The sequence below is a fragment of the Benincasa hispida genome, chromosome 11, assembly GCF_009727055.1.
Source record: "Benincasa hispida cultivar B227 chromosome 11, ASM972705v1, whole genome shotgun sequence".
Taxonomy (NCBI): Eukaryota; Viridiplantae; Streptophyta; class Magnoliopsida; order Cucurbitales; family Cucurbitaceae; genus Benincasa; species Benincasa hispida.
Window position 1 is genome coordinate 18253532 of NC_052359.1, and position 16552 is coordinate 18270083.

The window sequence follows — 16552 nt, forward strand, 5'->3', positions numbered from 1 at the left end:
CAAAACCAACTAATAAATACAAACCATACATGGAACAAGACCAACACCGGGTCAAGAATAAAAGGAAAAGATCTCTCCAACAAATCCGTCACTGATAAGGAAAGAATAACATAACCATGTCAGAGACAAGATTTCCAACTAAATAAAAGAAAATATTATCGGCCAATCTCAATAATAACAAACCCTCCCTTTAGCATATGGTTTTCTTTTATGGCAAACAACCAAAGAACTGAATAGAGAAACTAAACCCTTCATTAAGAGGAAACACAAATTGCAACTTGGGCAACAACAAATACAATACAACCCAAATGAAACAAAACAAACAAGCCAAGAAAAAACAAAAACCAAAACAACCCCACATCCACAACAAACCAAACAGGCCAAGCAACATCCACATCCACAAAACAACACAACCACATCCATCTCCCCCTTTTTCCAAGAAGAAAATCAATCAGTCGAAGGTGGTTGAGAAGAAGAGGCGACATTAGAGCACGGAAGAGACACGCTGAGAAGATGAACCAATGCATCAATTTCAGCTCTTCGATCGGTCAAATCACATATAATAGTGGTTAGAGAGCGATACTCAACAGATAAGATGCGGAAGATGAGAGTGCCCAACTCAGTAAGAATCAATAGACCACCTTCAGGGACCTAAAGATCCTCTAGAAGAGGAATGTTAGAGGCCTTGGGAGGATGAATGTTGTGCACATTGTCCAGAGCATAAGTCCCCCGAAAAATCTTGTAGTAGAGGTTAAGAAGCTTAGGAATGGGTCTAGGAGCATCATTCGGGCCAAGGATAATTGGACATTGAGATAAAAGAAGACCAAAGAAAATCCTCGAAAGATTGATTGGTAGCTTGATAGCAAAAGAGTCAGCATGCCTAAAAAGCTGGTTATACACAAATACTTCAAAGTTAAAAGTAGACATAATACCAATTTGATACAAAAGACTAGCTAGAGAAGGAGAGAGACTGGAACCATGCGTTGAAGGGCACCAATTTGCAATGCCTGTGCAAAACAGAATAGCATATTTCACATTGAGAGTATAAGTAGATAACTGACCAGACGTGGGTCACTTAGATCAAGTACCACCTGTAAGCTCAGCAATGAACTCCTCAACAGAAGGATGGGAATCACCCAAAGGAGGAGACTTTGTACGCCCAAGATAAGCATTAATAGTGGCAGGAGAAATGAAGAAGCAATTACCATGAGTGTGAATCTTCTTATAGTCTGGATTGTTGGGATCATCAAACTTAGAGGGAAGGTTGACAATAAGCTCTCTCAGTAACTGAGGATAAAAAGGACTAAGGTTCACAACAGTCTTAAGAAGTCCAACATGTTGAAGAAGATCCATAATTTTCAAACATGATTTGGTCTGGTCAGAAAAAGTTTTCTCATCAACGATACAACGTTGCACCACAAATTTCCAACGTTGAACATTATCCTCACTATGGAAAGATATATCGTCAATCAGAACAATTGGGACATTAGGAGGAATTTTTCGACGACCAATCCTGGTGTAAAAATTATTCCTAACAATAGCAACATCATCTTCACTACTTGACTCAGAGAGTTGAACAGACGAGTCAGAGACTGAATCAACACTTTGCTACATAGAGGGAGTGCTTTTGGACCGAGTATGAGTGGATGGACCACACTTAGTAGACGCAGACATAGAAGACCACTTTTTCATCTTCCCTAATTGAGTGATGGGAATGTTGCCATCAGAAGAATCAGGGACTGTCTTACCGAAGGACTAAAACTAGAACCAGAACTACCATCATCAGACTCCATAGAGGAGGAGAAAGCCACACCCTGATTACAACCAAAAGTAGAGGGACCCAATGGAGGAGAACTCAGATGACTATTCGCCAGAGGAACAACCAATTTTTCCAAGTTAAGCAAAATGTCAATGGCATCATGAATTGTTGGTGTTGACAATCAACAAGCGGAACAATTTGGATCTTAAGCACTCAAATTTCATCAATTTTAGCAAAGTAAGCATGTTCAAAACTAAGAAATAGGGTTTTTGAGACTAACTTTGAAGAACTCTTCAATCCTACAATTCCAGCTTGAATTCTCTTCTCCAACAAGTTGTAGACCACCACTTGATCTTACCTACTATTTTCTAGGACCTTAGATTGGATTGTGGGATCCAAAATGAGCTGCAATTTTAGGGAATTTCAGAGGGACTGACTTTGGTGTTCAAGGGTTGAAGAAGCCAAAAATCTCAGAATTTTAGCAAAATTGCATGCCCTTTGCAGCTGAAGTGAATTTGATTTTTTATCAAATGCAACATGCCACACCATTTCACCATGGTCTGACACCAAAACCACTATCAATGGAAGTGGAATTTTAGGTGGATTGAGTGGAAAAATCCCGCACAAGGTTATTTAATCAATTTTAGTTTAAATTTCAAACTTAAATTAAAATAAAATTGATTTTGTTATTACTTGCATTTTCACAAAATTCAAAATTTCAATTTTAAATAAAATTAATTCAAACAATTAATTAATAATATAATATCTATTATTAAATTATTAAATCACCAATTCCACAAACATGAATCTCTATTCATGCAATTAATATTTAAATCATATTTAAATATTATTCAATTCTCCAATTTTGTTTAATTTGATAATAAAATGTTTAATTATATCATAAATAATTCATAATTTCCTTAATTTGAATCTAAACATTTCAAATTCTCTCATCACGCTATTCTAAGGTTTAGTCCATTTATGAGCTAGTAGGGGACCTAATAGACCTACAGATCATGAGCTCCAATGATCAGAGATTAATTGGTTGAACTCTTTAAATCGAATTAATCAACATTTGTTAACTACCGGGTCACTCTACTAAAGCCCGTAGCTGCACTCTCCTCACTATAGATATATTTCTCAATTTAACCATGATTAGTAAGTTGATTCTTCACAGGTTGTTCGTATTAACAGTTGGATCAAAATTACCATTTTACTTTTGTAATACATCTTGCTTCTTAAGTCTCCATTGATCCACCAATGAACAATTGGTTTACGGTCCTACCAATAAATCGAGTCACTCTCATCCATAGAGAGGGTGAGACCCCTTGTTCAAGACTAGGATTCAGTACTTAAGGGAACAACCTATCTACTAATCCTAAAACGGGTAGGAGTGAGTTCCATCTTGCAAGACTATGTCTCCGGTTATCTACCCGGTCTTAGCCTTAAAATGGAAGGCTTATTGAGTGGTGCTATTGAGCCTTTCTTACCCATACAGATTAAAGGATAATCCCGATTAAATAGGAGTTCATAGTTAGCTCAGGATTAAAATCGAGATACCTTAGGTCATCAATATGAAATCATCAATATAATCAATAAATAATAGTTATAAAGAAAAAGTGACTATTTTGTGGTCCAGTCTTATGCAAACATCTTTTACATAGGATGCCCCACTTACATGTCTCTACATGAACGATTTCAGGATCACACTGTTTGTATCAAATACAAAGCGAGTTGCGTCCGTAGTGTCCCCAAGATAAGGTACCCAACACTATTCTTATACTTATAGACCGTTTTGGCTATATACCCAAACCTGATCCTCTTTTATGTCTCCACATAAGGTTTAAGTATTCATGTTATAGCCAAGAGTTCGTGTAGTTTATTGGATTTAAGCTTTACAAGTGCAATTTACATATTCAATAATAGTTTTATTGCATAAATCTCGATAATATCTTTATTGCAACTAGAATATGTTTAACTGTACAAACTGCGAGTTTTAGGACATACAACCCAACCAACTCCCACTTGGACTAAACTCCAGTGGATTTACATATATACAAATATATACAATGTTAAGTATGAGAGAGTAAATACATATATACAATGTTGAGTATGAGAGAATAAATACAAATACAGTAAACTAGGGCATCATATACCCATTAATTCTCCCGCTTGCCCTAGCTTTATCTATCTTGTAGTCCTAGTCTGACTAGTTGACCCTAAAATACCTTAGCTGTGAGGGCCTTTGTAAATGGATTAGCTAAATTGTCTTCTGAGACTATCTGCGTGACAATCACGTCTCTTCGGTGTACTATCTCTTTGATGAGATGTATTTGCACTCAATATGCTTTCCGCGTTTATGACTTCTTGGTTCTTTGGAATTGCAATCGATCCACTGTTATCATAATAGAGGGTGATTGGTAGATGCATATTTGGAACCACTTTCAAATCGGTCAAGAACTTTCTAAGCCATACTGCCTCCTTGGTTACTTTACATGTAGCTACATACTCCGCTTCCATGGTGGAATCAGTAATACAACTTTGCTTTATACTCTTCCATATTATAGCTCCTTCATTTAGAGTGAATATTGATCTCGAAGTAGATTACCTTGAATTCACATCGGTTTGAAAATCAGAATCAGTGTATTTAGTAAGGATCAGATCCTTAGTACCATACACGAGCATATAGTCCCTCATTCTCTAAAGATACTTGAGGATGTTCTTAACGATAGTCCAACGATCATATCCAAGATTGGATTGATATGTGCTAACTATTCCAACTACATAGAATATGTCTAGACATGCTAATGCATAGGGAATTCATTTCATAACCTCAACTTCTTGAGGTGTCTTAGGACATTGTTTCTTACCTGGAAGGTAACATGCCTCTCTTGGAATTTTGCATTTTATACTTAGATAACATCTTGTCTATATAAGATGCCCGAGATAACGCTAGCATTTTATTCTTATGATTTTGAACTATTTGGATTCCAAGAACATATTGTGTATCTCTCGAATTCTTCATTTGGAATTACAATGTCAACCATCTCTTAACGTCGGCTAGAAATTCTATCCCATTTCCAATTAGTAGAATATCATCAACATATAAACCAGCAAAACTACAATCTTGTTAACAATCTTCTTGTAAACACAAGGTTCGTCAACATTCTATTCCAAGCCATAAGATTTGATCGCAGTGTCAAATCTCCTATTCCAGGATGAGATGCTTGTTTTAAACCGTAAATGGATCTCTTAAACTTGCAAACCTTTTGTTCTTAACCCTGCTCTATAAACCGCTTTGGTTGAGATATATAAATACTTTCTTCAAGATAGCCGTTCAGAAAGGTTTCCTTGACATTTATTTGCCATATTTAGGCAGCAATGGATAAGAGTATTCTAATGGACTTAATCATGGAAATTAGAGAAAAGATTTCTTCATAGTCCACCCCTCTTTTTTGGATAAACCCTTTTGCCACGAGTCTAGCTTTGTATGTCTGTACCTTACCAGCTTGGTATTATTTTCTCTTGTAGATCCATTTACAACCAATAGTTTTTACCCCATCTGGCTGATCTACAAGCTCCCAGACTGAATTAAAGTGCATAGACTTCATTTCGAGGTCCATGACTTTTATTCATTGGTCTTAGTCCACATCTTCCATTGCCTGTTTAAAGGTCAATGAATCCTTTAAGCCATCATCTGGTATGACAACTTAAGTTTCTATCAAACCCATGTAACGGTCAGGCAGTTGAACAACCCTCCCACTATGTTGAGGCACTCTCAACTATTGAGAAGGATATGAAGTACTAGTTTCATCAACTCCTCTTGTTGAAGGACCAACTTGATCAACAACTCTTTTGTTAATTTGTCTATATCTTATGTGGACATTTCTTTTAACACTACTTACTGCAAGGGTATTGTTTCATTAAGGGAATACAATGAATTATGACATGCAATTGATTGAAAATGATAGATTGGGGCTAGCTATTCTAAAATCAAGAAATCCTTTCTCAAGCTCATTCCATTCTAACCCTAGCTTATCAACCCGAATCTCCTCTATTGCTTAAACTAGCGTTGCATTAAGACCCTTCAATTGCACCTCTTATTATTCGTAATTCATTCTCATGCAATCTTGAATAACAATCTATTTTATTAGGTCTAGCATATTAAACTCTCTCTCGAGCAATCTAATTAGCCCTAAATCAATCCATTAATGGTCAGTTAACCAAAAGCATTAAGCACAAATAATTTAGAAACCTATGCAATAATCAATCAATCACAATGTCAACAATTCATTAAAACAACCCAAAAATTTAATCACACCTTAGAATTTAGAGTTTAGCCACACATGATTTCAAAAATATTAATCCAAAAACATAAGTAATTCATCATGGCAACAAAATAATGCAAAGACTTAGAGAAACAATCTCCCCTTCACCGTAACCGAATCCCAATCACGATCTTTTTGATTTTTGCCAACGAATTCCAGATTGATCTCTGGCAAAGATTCACGTTCAGATTGATCTTCTAGTCACGTTATGTCCAAAAAACACTCCCAATTTATCTCCAAAAAGCTTTGGGTTCAGTTCTTAATCAATTTCTTAAGCTTTCTGTTGCAATTTCTCTATTCTGCTTTGCCTCTCTTTTGTGTGATGGTGCACTATTCTTTTTATAAACGAATCGCAGCATTGCAACACTATAGTCAGTGTCACAACGCTAGCGTCCTTGCAAAACACGCGTGCCATCCATAGTGTCGCAATGCTGTGACGCTGCCCTATTTTGTGCTCTCGGGTTTGTAGCATTGGGGAGGCAGCGTTGCAACCCTAGTTCAACGTTAGCTCCCTGAATTGACTTCCAAATTTGGCCTCTTTTCTTCACTTTTGGTCCTTGGTTCCTTTCTAATTTCGTAGTTGACCTGCAATTACTCAAATCTTGGACTTTTGCCTTGAGGTTTTTTTTTTTTTTTTTAATTGTATTTATTTATTTATCATTTTTGCACAAATTGCTCCTGATGCTTAGTTTCCTGAAATTACTCAATAAACCACATCAAACCAAACAAAACTAGCAATAATAATTCTAAATTTGAAAGTAATAAAAGCACTTTTCAGATACTTTTTAGACAACCTCTCCAGTTCCTACCTTAAAGATTGTGTTACCTTTTGCAAGTTGCCTCCAGGAACTAGGTTCCTGAGCAAAAGCGTATATATGATTAGCGACACCTGAATCTAATATCCAGGGTAATTTATCATTTTCCACTAAATATGTCTCAATGACAAGTAAATCATATTTACTTTGTTGTGCTTTCTTAGTTTTCTCATCTATGACATTTGCGTTTTTTAACATATCCAGATTATGTTCATTAACAGAGGTTCTATCATTTATGTCATAGTTATAACCTTCTTTGAGAATATCGTTCTTGACAAATGGTCAAAATAATGTTTGTAATGAATCCATGATTTCTTTAGCAGAAACCATGCTCTCAAATTTCTTAGCTAGTATATCGGACATATTTGCTAAGATAAGGATTCAGGCCTTTTTATTTGTCCTTATCCATCTGTCATATACATTCCAAACTCTTTGGTTTGCAGATGAGTTAGGAGATAGAGGACATTCCTATTAAAATAAACTTTAAATCATCATCTGCTAGTGTTGTGTTTATGTTCGGTTTCCATGTTGAATAATTAAAACCATTAAACATATCGGAAGCGAGTAATTTAGAAGAATTTGACATGCTGAAAATATAAACAAATCAAAATATGTAAATTTCTTTTAAATATGATCAAATTTTAGCAAAAGTAATAATGTACCCAAATTTCATTATTCATTTGCAATGATACTTTAATGAGTCAGAATAGATGCGAGAAGCAGTTAAATACTCCTTCACTGTAGCAAGACATTATTGATTAAATACTAACCCCATAATAACTCTTATTCCTATAGTCATTTAGTTACCGTTTTTAGTCAAGAACTTATTTGAAAGATTTCTTATCAAAGAGTACCTATTAGCGGAAGCAAGAGCGTTCTAAATTCATTGTGACAGAAATACAAGCATTCACAAACATACACAATAGTTATGCATTTCAGAACAAATTATGGCATGCTTTTAACAATTGAATACAAAGTAACAAGAGACATACCTTTGAAGAAGTCTTCTTCTGTCCTTCTCTCACTCTTGCTTGGAAAAACACCTCTCTCTCTGTCGCTGTGATCGCCAAGCCAATCGTCTATCCAAATCTCTCGCTGTTGCTCAACATCGACTGGTCTTCTACACGAACAAGCAACAACTTGGACACCACCACTCAGTGACCTTGGTATTCTCGGAGTGAGAATCTAGTAGGTGTGGGCTCTGTTGGATTTGGTAGAGGGAAGGAGGAAAGAGCGATCATATTCAATGGCCAAGCAAGTGGGAGAGGTTTGTGTTTATCGTATAGATTGGTGCTTGATCGTTTAGAAAAGTTGCATGATCATTTAGGTAATCAGGTTTGATCGTTTAGACAATCGTTTAATGAAACTCGCTCAGGCGCATGATCGTGTAGTAAAAGCTATACGATCGTTTAAGAAACACTTGAGACTGTCGTGTAGGCTCTTGTGAGCTAAACGATAGGCAGTGTACAACTTGTTAAGCGATACTTCAATACCTTTCCAAAATCGAAACTATTTCCATTTTATCCTTTCAGTTATGAAAACTGAATGCAACCTCCCACTTTCATTCATGGTTACGGAGAAAACCACTAACAATTATCTCATAATTGTTTAATTATAAATAAATATAATAATCAATTTATCATATTATATTTATAACCAATAGTTTTAATATCACATCATATGCAACATTTAAACCATAGTCCTTTTCTCCTCTATTAGACATAAATCATATTTATATCATTTGTTGGATTTTATGTCTTAAAACTCGTAGTTTGTAAATTAATAAACATATTTTGTTTTATTTTTCGATAAAGTTGTTATTGAAATTGTAATCTTGAATCCAATAAACTAAGGTCCTAAGGCTATTTAATGTAGTTTGAACTTTATGTAGTGACATAAATGTGGATCAAGTTCAAATATATAGCCAAAATGATCTATAGTATAGGAATAAGGTTGGGCGCCTTATTCTGGGGATACTATGGATGCGGCCACTTTGTAGTTAGTACAAACGATGTGATCCTGAATCGTTCATATAGAGATATGTGAGTGGGGGCATCCTATGCAATGAGTTTGCATAAGACTGAACCATGAAATAGTCACTTTTTACGTTCTAAATGTCGTTTTATGTATAAAACTAACTATTTCGTTAATTGATGACCGAGGTAACTATGAACTCCTGTTCACTCGGAATTATCCTTAGATCTACATAGGTGAGGGCAACTCATCATCGCTGGCCTAATAAGCCTCCCATTTCAGGGGTAAGATCGGGTGGATAGTTGGGAACATAGGGTGCAAGACGAAATTCACTCCTACCCGTTATAGGGATAGTAGATAGGTTGTTCTCTTTAGTACTGAATTCAAGTCTTGAACAAGGGGCTCCACCCTCTCCTTGGCCCTAGAGGGATTCAGTTTATAGGTTGGACCTTAAACCAATTGTTCATTAGAGGATTAGTGGAACTTAAGGAACAAGATGTAGTCTTAGGGGTAAAACGGTTTCTATGACCCAGTCGAGATTACGAACAACCTGTGAAGGATTAGCTTACTAATCATGGTTATATCAAATGGACACAAGTATATCTATAGTGAGGGGAGTGCAACTATGAGACTATAGTGGAATGACCCGTTAGTTAACGAATGTTGATTAGCTCCGTCTAAAGAGTTTAGCCAGCTAATCTCGGATCGTTGGAGCTCATGATCTATAGGTTCATTAGATTCCCCTACTAGCTCATATGGAATAAACTTAGAACAGTATGATAGAATAATTCGAATTGTTCGAATTAGGTGAAGAGAGAGAAACTGACAAGTATATATGATATAGTGGTCGAGTTTTTCAGTTTAGAGATACAACTTTAATATTTAAATGTGTTTTAAATATCAAGAATATGAATATGTTCATATTCGGAAGCTCGGAAATAATGGAAATGGTCAAAGATGTAAAAAGTCAAAGCGTTGACTTTTGACTTTGAAAAGTCAAACTTTGACCGACCTTATATTCAAATGTGATTTGAATTTCGAGAAAATGAATGCAGATTCATGCTTGAGAGGTCAAAATTAGTCAACACGGAAAAAATCATAAAAAGTCAAAATGTTGACTTTTTGGTCAAGGTTTGACTTTGACCAAATGTGTCACACCCCACCCTAGACTACCTTTTGAGCCTAGGAAAAGGGCGTGACTGACAGTAGTTATCAACTCTTTGGTTGACATTTACTGCCTAATAACTCTTGCGAAAATAACTCTGATACCAATGAACAATTTCAACAACCAACTGATTAAGTTAAGGAGGAAAACTACAGCGGATTAAGTAGGCCCATCTTATATTACAACGATATAACGTTTATACAACTCCAAGACTTATCTATAAAATTTACAACAACAACTGTAAAACCCTCCGGAAGTGTAACTGTGGCATGTGGCAGACCTTGACCTTAGCAGTACCCTGGAACTCCTCACCTTCTGCTACCTGGGAAGAAAAAGAAAAACATTTGGAAAGCATGAGCTATAAAGCCTAGTGAGTGACCAGAAAACTGATTCTTATGAAATAACAGTACCCACTACTTGGGTACTTTTGCTCAGATACCTTCTCAACTGTGTTCTTCAGTATCGAGCTACTCGGATACCTTCTCAACCGTCCTTCGGTATCGAGTTTCAAATAAAACTAGTCATAAAATGACTTTCCTTAATAAAACTTAGAAAACATGTCTTTATATGAAAGATCTTGTTTTAGCACATGGTTTCTTAAAACATTTTAAATATTTTAGTCACTCACCTTGATCGTTTAGGAACCATTCTCTCTAGAAGTTCCTTTGTCACCTCGAGCGCCCTTTTGAACCCTAAAATCCAGATTCAACTTAAAGCTCAGATTACTCATAGTTATAGGCTTTATCTAGAGATACTTCCTTCTAAACATATGCTCTAAAATGTCTCAGGAATCTTACCCTAAAATATTAGCTCAGAACTTCTCGTGATTTGGCCAAAATCATCAAAACATCAAGACTGGCCCAACTCACCTAACAGCTCGACCCCTTGGTCTTGTCCTCCTTCTCCAGCCTGATTCCTTGGAGCTTCTTCTTCAGCAGCCCCACCATGAAAACTAGACTCTTTCAGCTTTCAGATGGCCTTGGAATCACATCAAATGCACGAGTATTCTGGGAGAATCCCTCTTCCCAAATTGATGCTACTTTCTGACCTTTCTGTCCGACAGCATCTCCCCTCTTGGAATCTCTTGATCAACACATGGTCCTACCATCAACGCATAGCCTCTTCCCAAAACACTCTTCTTTATGTTCTTTGAAAAGAATTGAGTTCTCATCTGGAGTTCTTAGTCCTATTTATAGGCATCCAAAGGCCCTCCAAGATCGACACTTACTCCTCCATGTGTTACTCTTAAAGATTGCCAACCTTCAGCCCCTTCCACCTCTTGCTTGAGGTGTCTACCAAAGCCGTTATGTAATAGAATTGTATTAGGCAAATCAAATTAATAAAAATTTTGTTGTAAAATAAGATTTGTTTAATTTCGGGGACGAAATTATTTTAAGGGGGTGGTAAATTGTAAGACCCTAAATCTAAGGTGGAAGGTTATTTGGAGAAGGAAAAAACAAAAAAAGTAATAAAGATATTAGGGTAAGATGAAATGGTGAAAGCATTAGTATTATGAAAATAAAAAGGATCAAAAGGTGGCCAACGCATGTGGAGGGCCAAGCTCATTGAACGCAAGACCTAAGAGTACGTGGGAGGCTGGCTTCATGTTGCACTAATCTTTGGAAGCAAGAAGGCTTGGGCAATGGCCGTGGGCTTGCACGCAGCTAACGCAAGGGCATGCACAAATGCATGCTTATAATGTTATGTTACTTGTCATGATATTGTCTGTGTAATTTCTATGGAAACTAAGATTATATCCGAAATACATAAGTTAGCTTGCTTAAAAATGGTACTTGGCGGGAAAATATAGTCGGCTTCGGTCGGCGGGAAATATAGTCGAGATACCTAAGTATGACTAGTAGGAAATAGTTGTCAATGTGCACATTGGCGGGGAAAGTGGGTTCTAGGAAAGTTTCCATAAAAAGTTGTTGTGATTGTTAATATATACATGATGTGAACATGCCAAGTATAGCATGTAATGGAGGATAATGATTGAATGAGATTACATGTGATCATGCATAGATTATAATGAAATTGTGATTATGTGATTGTTATCTTAAAAGGCACCATTCACTAGGCTTATTAGCTTACGTTTTTCCAAATGTTTTCTTCTATTCCCCCCTCCCCCTCCCTCCACACTCCAATGTTGCATTCAGAAAGGAGTCTACAACCACCAAAAACACCAGGACTTGGTAATTTCTCAGGGCACGGCTTGAATCATGTAATAGAAGAGTATAGGATAATTTGGCTATATGTATGAAATGTTAGATGGTTATTGTAAACATGTTAAAACTTTTAATAGATAAAAGGGGGAAATGTTAAAATTAAAATGTTATTATAGAATGGTACTAGTATGTCTTCATGCTCTCTTCCAAGTCTTGGGCTAAGGTTAGGGAAGGAATGGGACAATTTGGTATCAGAGCAAAGGTTTACGTAAAACCTGGGAAAAGTTGAGTCTAGCATAAGTATAAATTGAATCTAGAGGAAAGAAAAAGGAAAAAAGGGGTAGGTTAAAGCCAAAACGGTGTCGGGAAAAGGCTTACCTAAGATATGGAAGCCAGATAATATTAGAAAATGGTCTAGGTCGGAACCTGAAAAGGGATTAATATAATGAAATACATTAGAAAAATCTAAAATAAATGACAAAAAGATCATGAAAGGTTAGGAAAAGAAGTAAGGGATAATAGGTGGACATAGGAAAATGCGCGAAAGGAAAATAGAAATAAAGAGATTAGTAGATAGTAACCTGAATAATGTCCACTATAGGAAATGAATCCGAGCAAGTAAGACTGGTGGTGGAATGACTCCTGGACGTGAAAGGAAGACTGCGACGCTAACCCAGGGGAAACCCTAGAAATATCTGAGCATAGTGTGAACAACAATATTGAACACTCTATTACTTTGAATAATACAAACTTAGTGGGATCCCGAAATAACATGGGATGTCTGGAATGCGGTAAAAATCATAGCGGTCTATGCCTGAAAGGAACTGCGCGATCTTGCTTTGCGTGTGCCAAGACTGGCCATATCCGTAAAAATTGTTATGTTTTTCAGATCATCGCAATCCCACTTAGCCATCATATGAGCCAGCCATCACCAATGCATAGCAAGCTAACTTACTACCATCGCAATCCCACTTAGCCATCATATAAAGCTAGCCATCACCAATGCATAGGGTGACCGCTCATCCTCGACGCATGCCGGCCTCACTAGGTATGATCGCACGATTTGCTTGGTATGGGCGCATGGTGCTTGCCATAGGCGCTGGCCATCGACGCATGGGCGTTCTACATAGGCATTGGCCATTGCTCGCAAGGCTTGCTCGGTCGCATAGGCATGGCTGTTTGACAGTGCGCTCGCAGCAAAGGCTAGCCGCTCGATGCATGGGCAGAGGCATTCGACGCAAGGCATTGACGCATAGGCATAGCCACTCGGCAAGCTCGGCAGCGTTCAACGCATATACTAGGCGCTCAGCAGGCTCGACAACGTTCGACGCATAGCCCCGGGTACTCGACAGGCTCGGCAATGTTCGACGCATAGCCCGGGCGCTCGACAGGCTCGACAGCGTTCGACGCATAGGCTGGGCGCTCGGCAGGCTTGGCAGCGTTCGACGCATAGGCATGGCGCTTGGGCTCAACGCCTGGGCTGGGCACTTGGCATGCTCGCTCGATGCATAGGAAGTGGCGCTTGGCATGCCTGCTCGACGCATGCCTCTAACGCATGCCTTGTGCATGCCCTTGCGTTAGCTGCGTGTAAGCCCACGGCCATTGCCTAAGCCTTCTTGCTTCCAAAGATTAGTGCAACATAAAGCCAGCCTCCCACGTACTCTTAGGCCTTGCATTCAATGAGCTTGGCCCTCCACATGCATTGGCCACCTTTTGATCCTTTTTATTTTCATAATACTAATGTTTCACCATTTCATCTTGCCCTAATATCTTTATTACTTTTTTTCCCTTCTCCAAATAACCTTCCACCTTAGATTTCGGGTCTTACATTTACCACCCCCTTAAAATAATTTCATCCCCGAAATTAAACGAAACTTATTTTATAACAAAATTTTTATTAATTGATTTTCCTAATACAGTTTTATTACACAACGACTTTTATCCTAGTCATCTACAACTTTCTCTTTCCCTTTGCTCACGACCGATATATTGTCTTCCCTATCTTGAACTAACCCATATAGTTTTCCCAACATCATTTTTCCTGTTTCTCCTTTTCTTCCTCCTTCAGTCTGTCCTCCTTCAACAATCGTTGGTCTCACTCCCGGGTTGGTTGGTGATTGTATATTTCCAGTATTCATCAACTGGGGACATTCTCGTTTAAAGTGTCATGGATTGCCACACTTAAAACATGTGCGTGATCGTCTTTGGGTTTGTTCCCAACATCTTCCCCAGTGATATTTATTACAAACCGGGTATCTTGGTTTTTGGTTAACACTCACCATTGACTTCTTTATTTGACTTTCCCGTTCAGGGTCTACTTTAGTGTTTGCAATTCCTCTTCTTTTCCTAACCTTTCCTGAACTTTTTTGTCATTTATTTTAGATTTTTCTAATGTATTTCATTATATTTATCTCTTTTCAGGTTCCGACCTAGACCATTTTCTAATATTATCTGGCTTCCATACCTTAGGTTAGCCTTTTCTCGATGTCGTTTTGGCTTTAACCTACCCCTTTTTTTTTCTTTCCTATAGATTCAATTTATACTTGTGCTAGACTCAACTTTTCCCATGTTTTACATAAACCTTTGCTCTGATACCAAATTGTCAAACCCCCTCCCTAGCCTTACCCCAAGACTTGGAAGAGAGCATGAAGAAATACTAGTACCATTCTATAATAATATTTTAATTTAACATTTCTCCCTTTATCTATTAAAAGCTTTAACATGTTCACAATAACCATCTAACATTTCATACATGTAGTTAAATTTTCCTATACTATTCTATTACATGATCCGAGCCGTGCCCTGAGAAATTACCAAGTCTGGTGTTTTGGGTGGTTGTTGTCGACATTGTTATAATACGCTAACACTGGGATGTATGATGTTCTATGCTCAAAATGATGCGATACTACTTTTAGATATGCGTTAATTATGGATGTTCACGTAGTATGCTATGCGTTGTCACAAGTTTTCTTACGATGGAACCAAGTGTAATTCCACCGCAAGTTTCTCGTTGTGATCCGAGGTCGAACACGGGGACTGATTTAGGTTATTGTGGTATGTTAATGATATATGCAACCAGGTTTTCAATCTTTTAAAATGTGTTTGTACAGGTATATAAATTGCGATAAAATAAAGTAAAGCAGTAAAGATGCGATAATAACATAAAAATACAGTAAACCTAAGCTAGATGATACAAGATACAGGTTTCATGTTACAAGATGTTAGGTCAAGGCTGGCTGTGAAAGTTTTGTAAAGACGTGGATTGTGGCGGCAAGTCTTATGAACAAAATAGAAAGAGAAAAATAAATAATATAAACAGCAGCGTAAGTTATTAATTGCATCGAAGCTACAAATACTGTTCCACTCTTCCCTTGGTGCACACCTTTCAGTGATCGGCCGCGCTCCCACATGTTTGTGGTGAAATAGAGACTAACGTAATGAACACAAGGTTGCTTCCATGTCTGGAAGTACTACTCGCTTTAGTAACGCATTTTTCTGACATTCTTTTGATAGATCAGAATGACATCTTCACTTCTGCTCTCACAGGTGAAGATGCCGTTGAGCATGCATTAGCTAAACGCATTTTATATCTTTAACACAGATTAAGTACTTGGTTAATTTATATTGCTTATCAGGGAATTAAGAAGACATAATGAAGAAAGTGATTGACGGGTGAACGGAAATAGGCAGAAAATGATAAATGAAAGCTATCGAAACATTTAATATGTCTATTAAGCGTTTGATACATGGTGTGTGAATGAAGAGATAAAGAGACGGTAAAATACAACGATGACAAAGATAGAACAGATACAAACAAGTGCCAATGTCTTGGCACGGATTTGATGGAGATCTGCTTGCCGGATAGGATGGATTTGATGGTAGGAAGAGCTTCCCTCTCAGGCTTGCTCCACCGGTGGCAAGGATCATTGCACAGAGCTTCCAATCGGGTGTTTGGCAGGTTAGATCTAAGATTCAACTCTCGGTCTTATCTCATCTTCTTCCTCGATTTCTTCATTTAAGCACTCAGCTCAGCCTTTTCTCTCAACAATTTAGCAGCACTTAGCCCTGTATCAAGTAGCATACGTTTTCTCTGAAATCTATGGGGTATTTATAGGTGCAGGTGTAACGACCCAGATTTGTACGCATACAGGAAACTAAATGTCAAATAATAAGCAGGACGAAATTTTATTTAAAGGGGTGGAAATTTAGAAGGAAAAAAAATTTGAAATTGGAATTTATTCATTATCCAAAAGATAATGAATAAGGGAGCGAGCGGGAGCGAGAAAGTGGGAGAGAGCGAGAGCCACACCAGCGAGAAAACTGGAGAAAACGAGATTCTGAGAAGA

General features: G+C 37.5%; 1 protein-coding gene across 1 annotated transcript in view; it reads right to left on the reverse strand.

Annotated features, from left to right (window-relative positions):
- Nucleotides 1-651: 651 nt before the first annotated feature.
- The window catches only part of LOC120090596, a 23726-nt gene continuing 7825 nt past the window's right edge, over nucleotides 652-16552 (reverse strand). The window contains exons 2-4 of the mRNA XM_039048319.1: nucleotides 1749-1814; nucleotides 1089-1608; nucleotides 652-1007 (exon numbers count right to left, since the gene is read on the reverse strand). Coding sequence (XP_038904247.1) covers nucleotides 652-1007; nucleotides 1089-1608; nucleotides 1749-1814 — 942 coding nt within the window. The remainder of the gene's footprint in view (nucleotides 1008-1088; nucleotides 1609-1748; nucleotides 1815-16552) is intronic.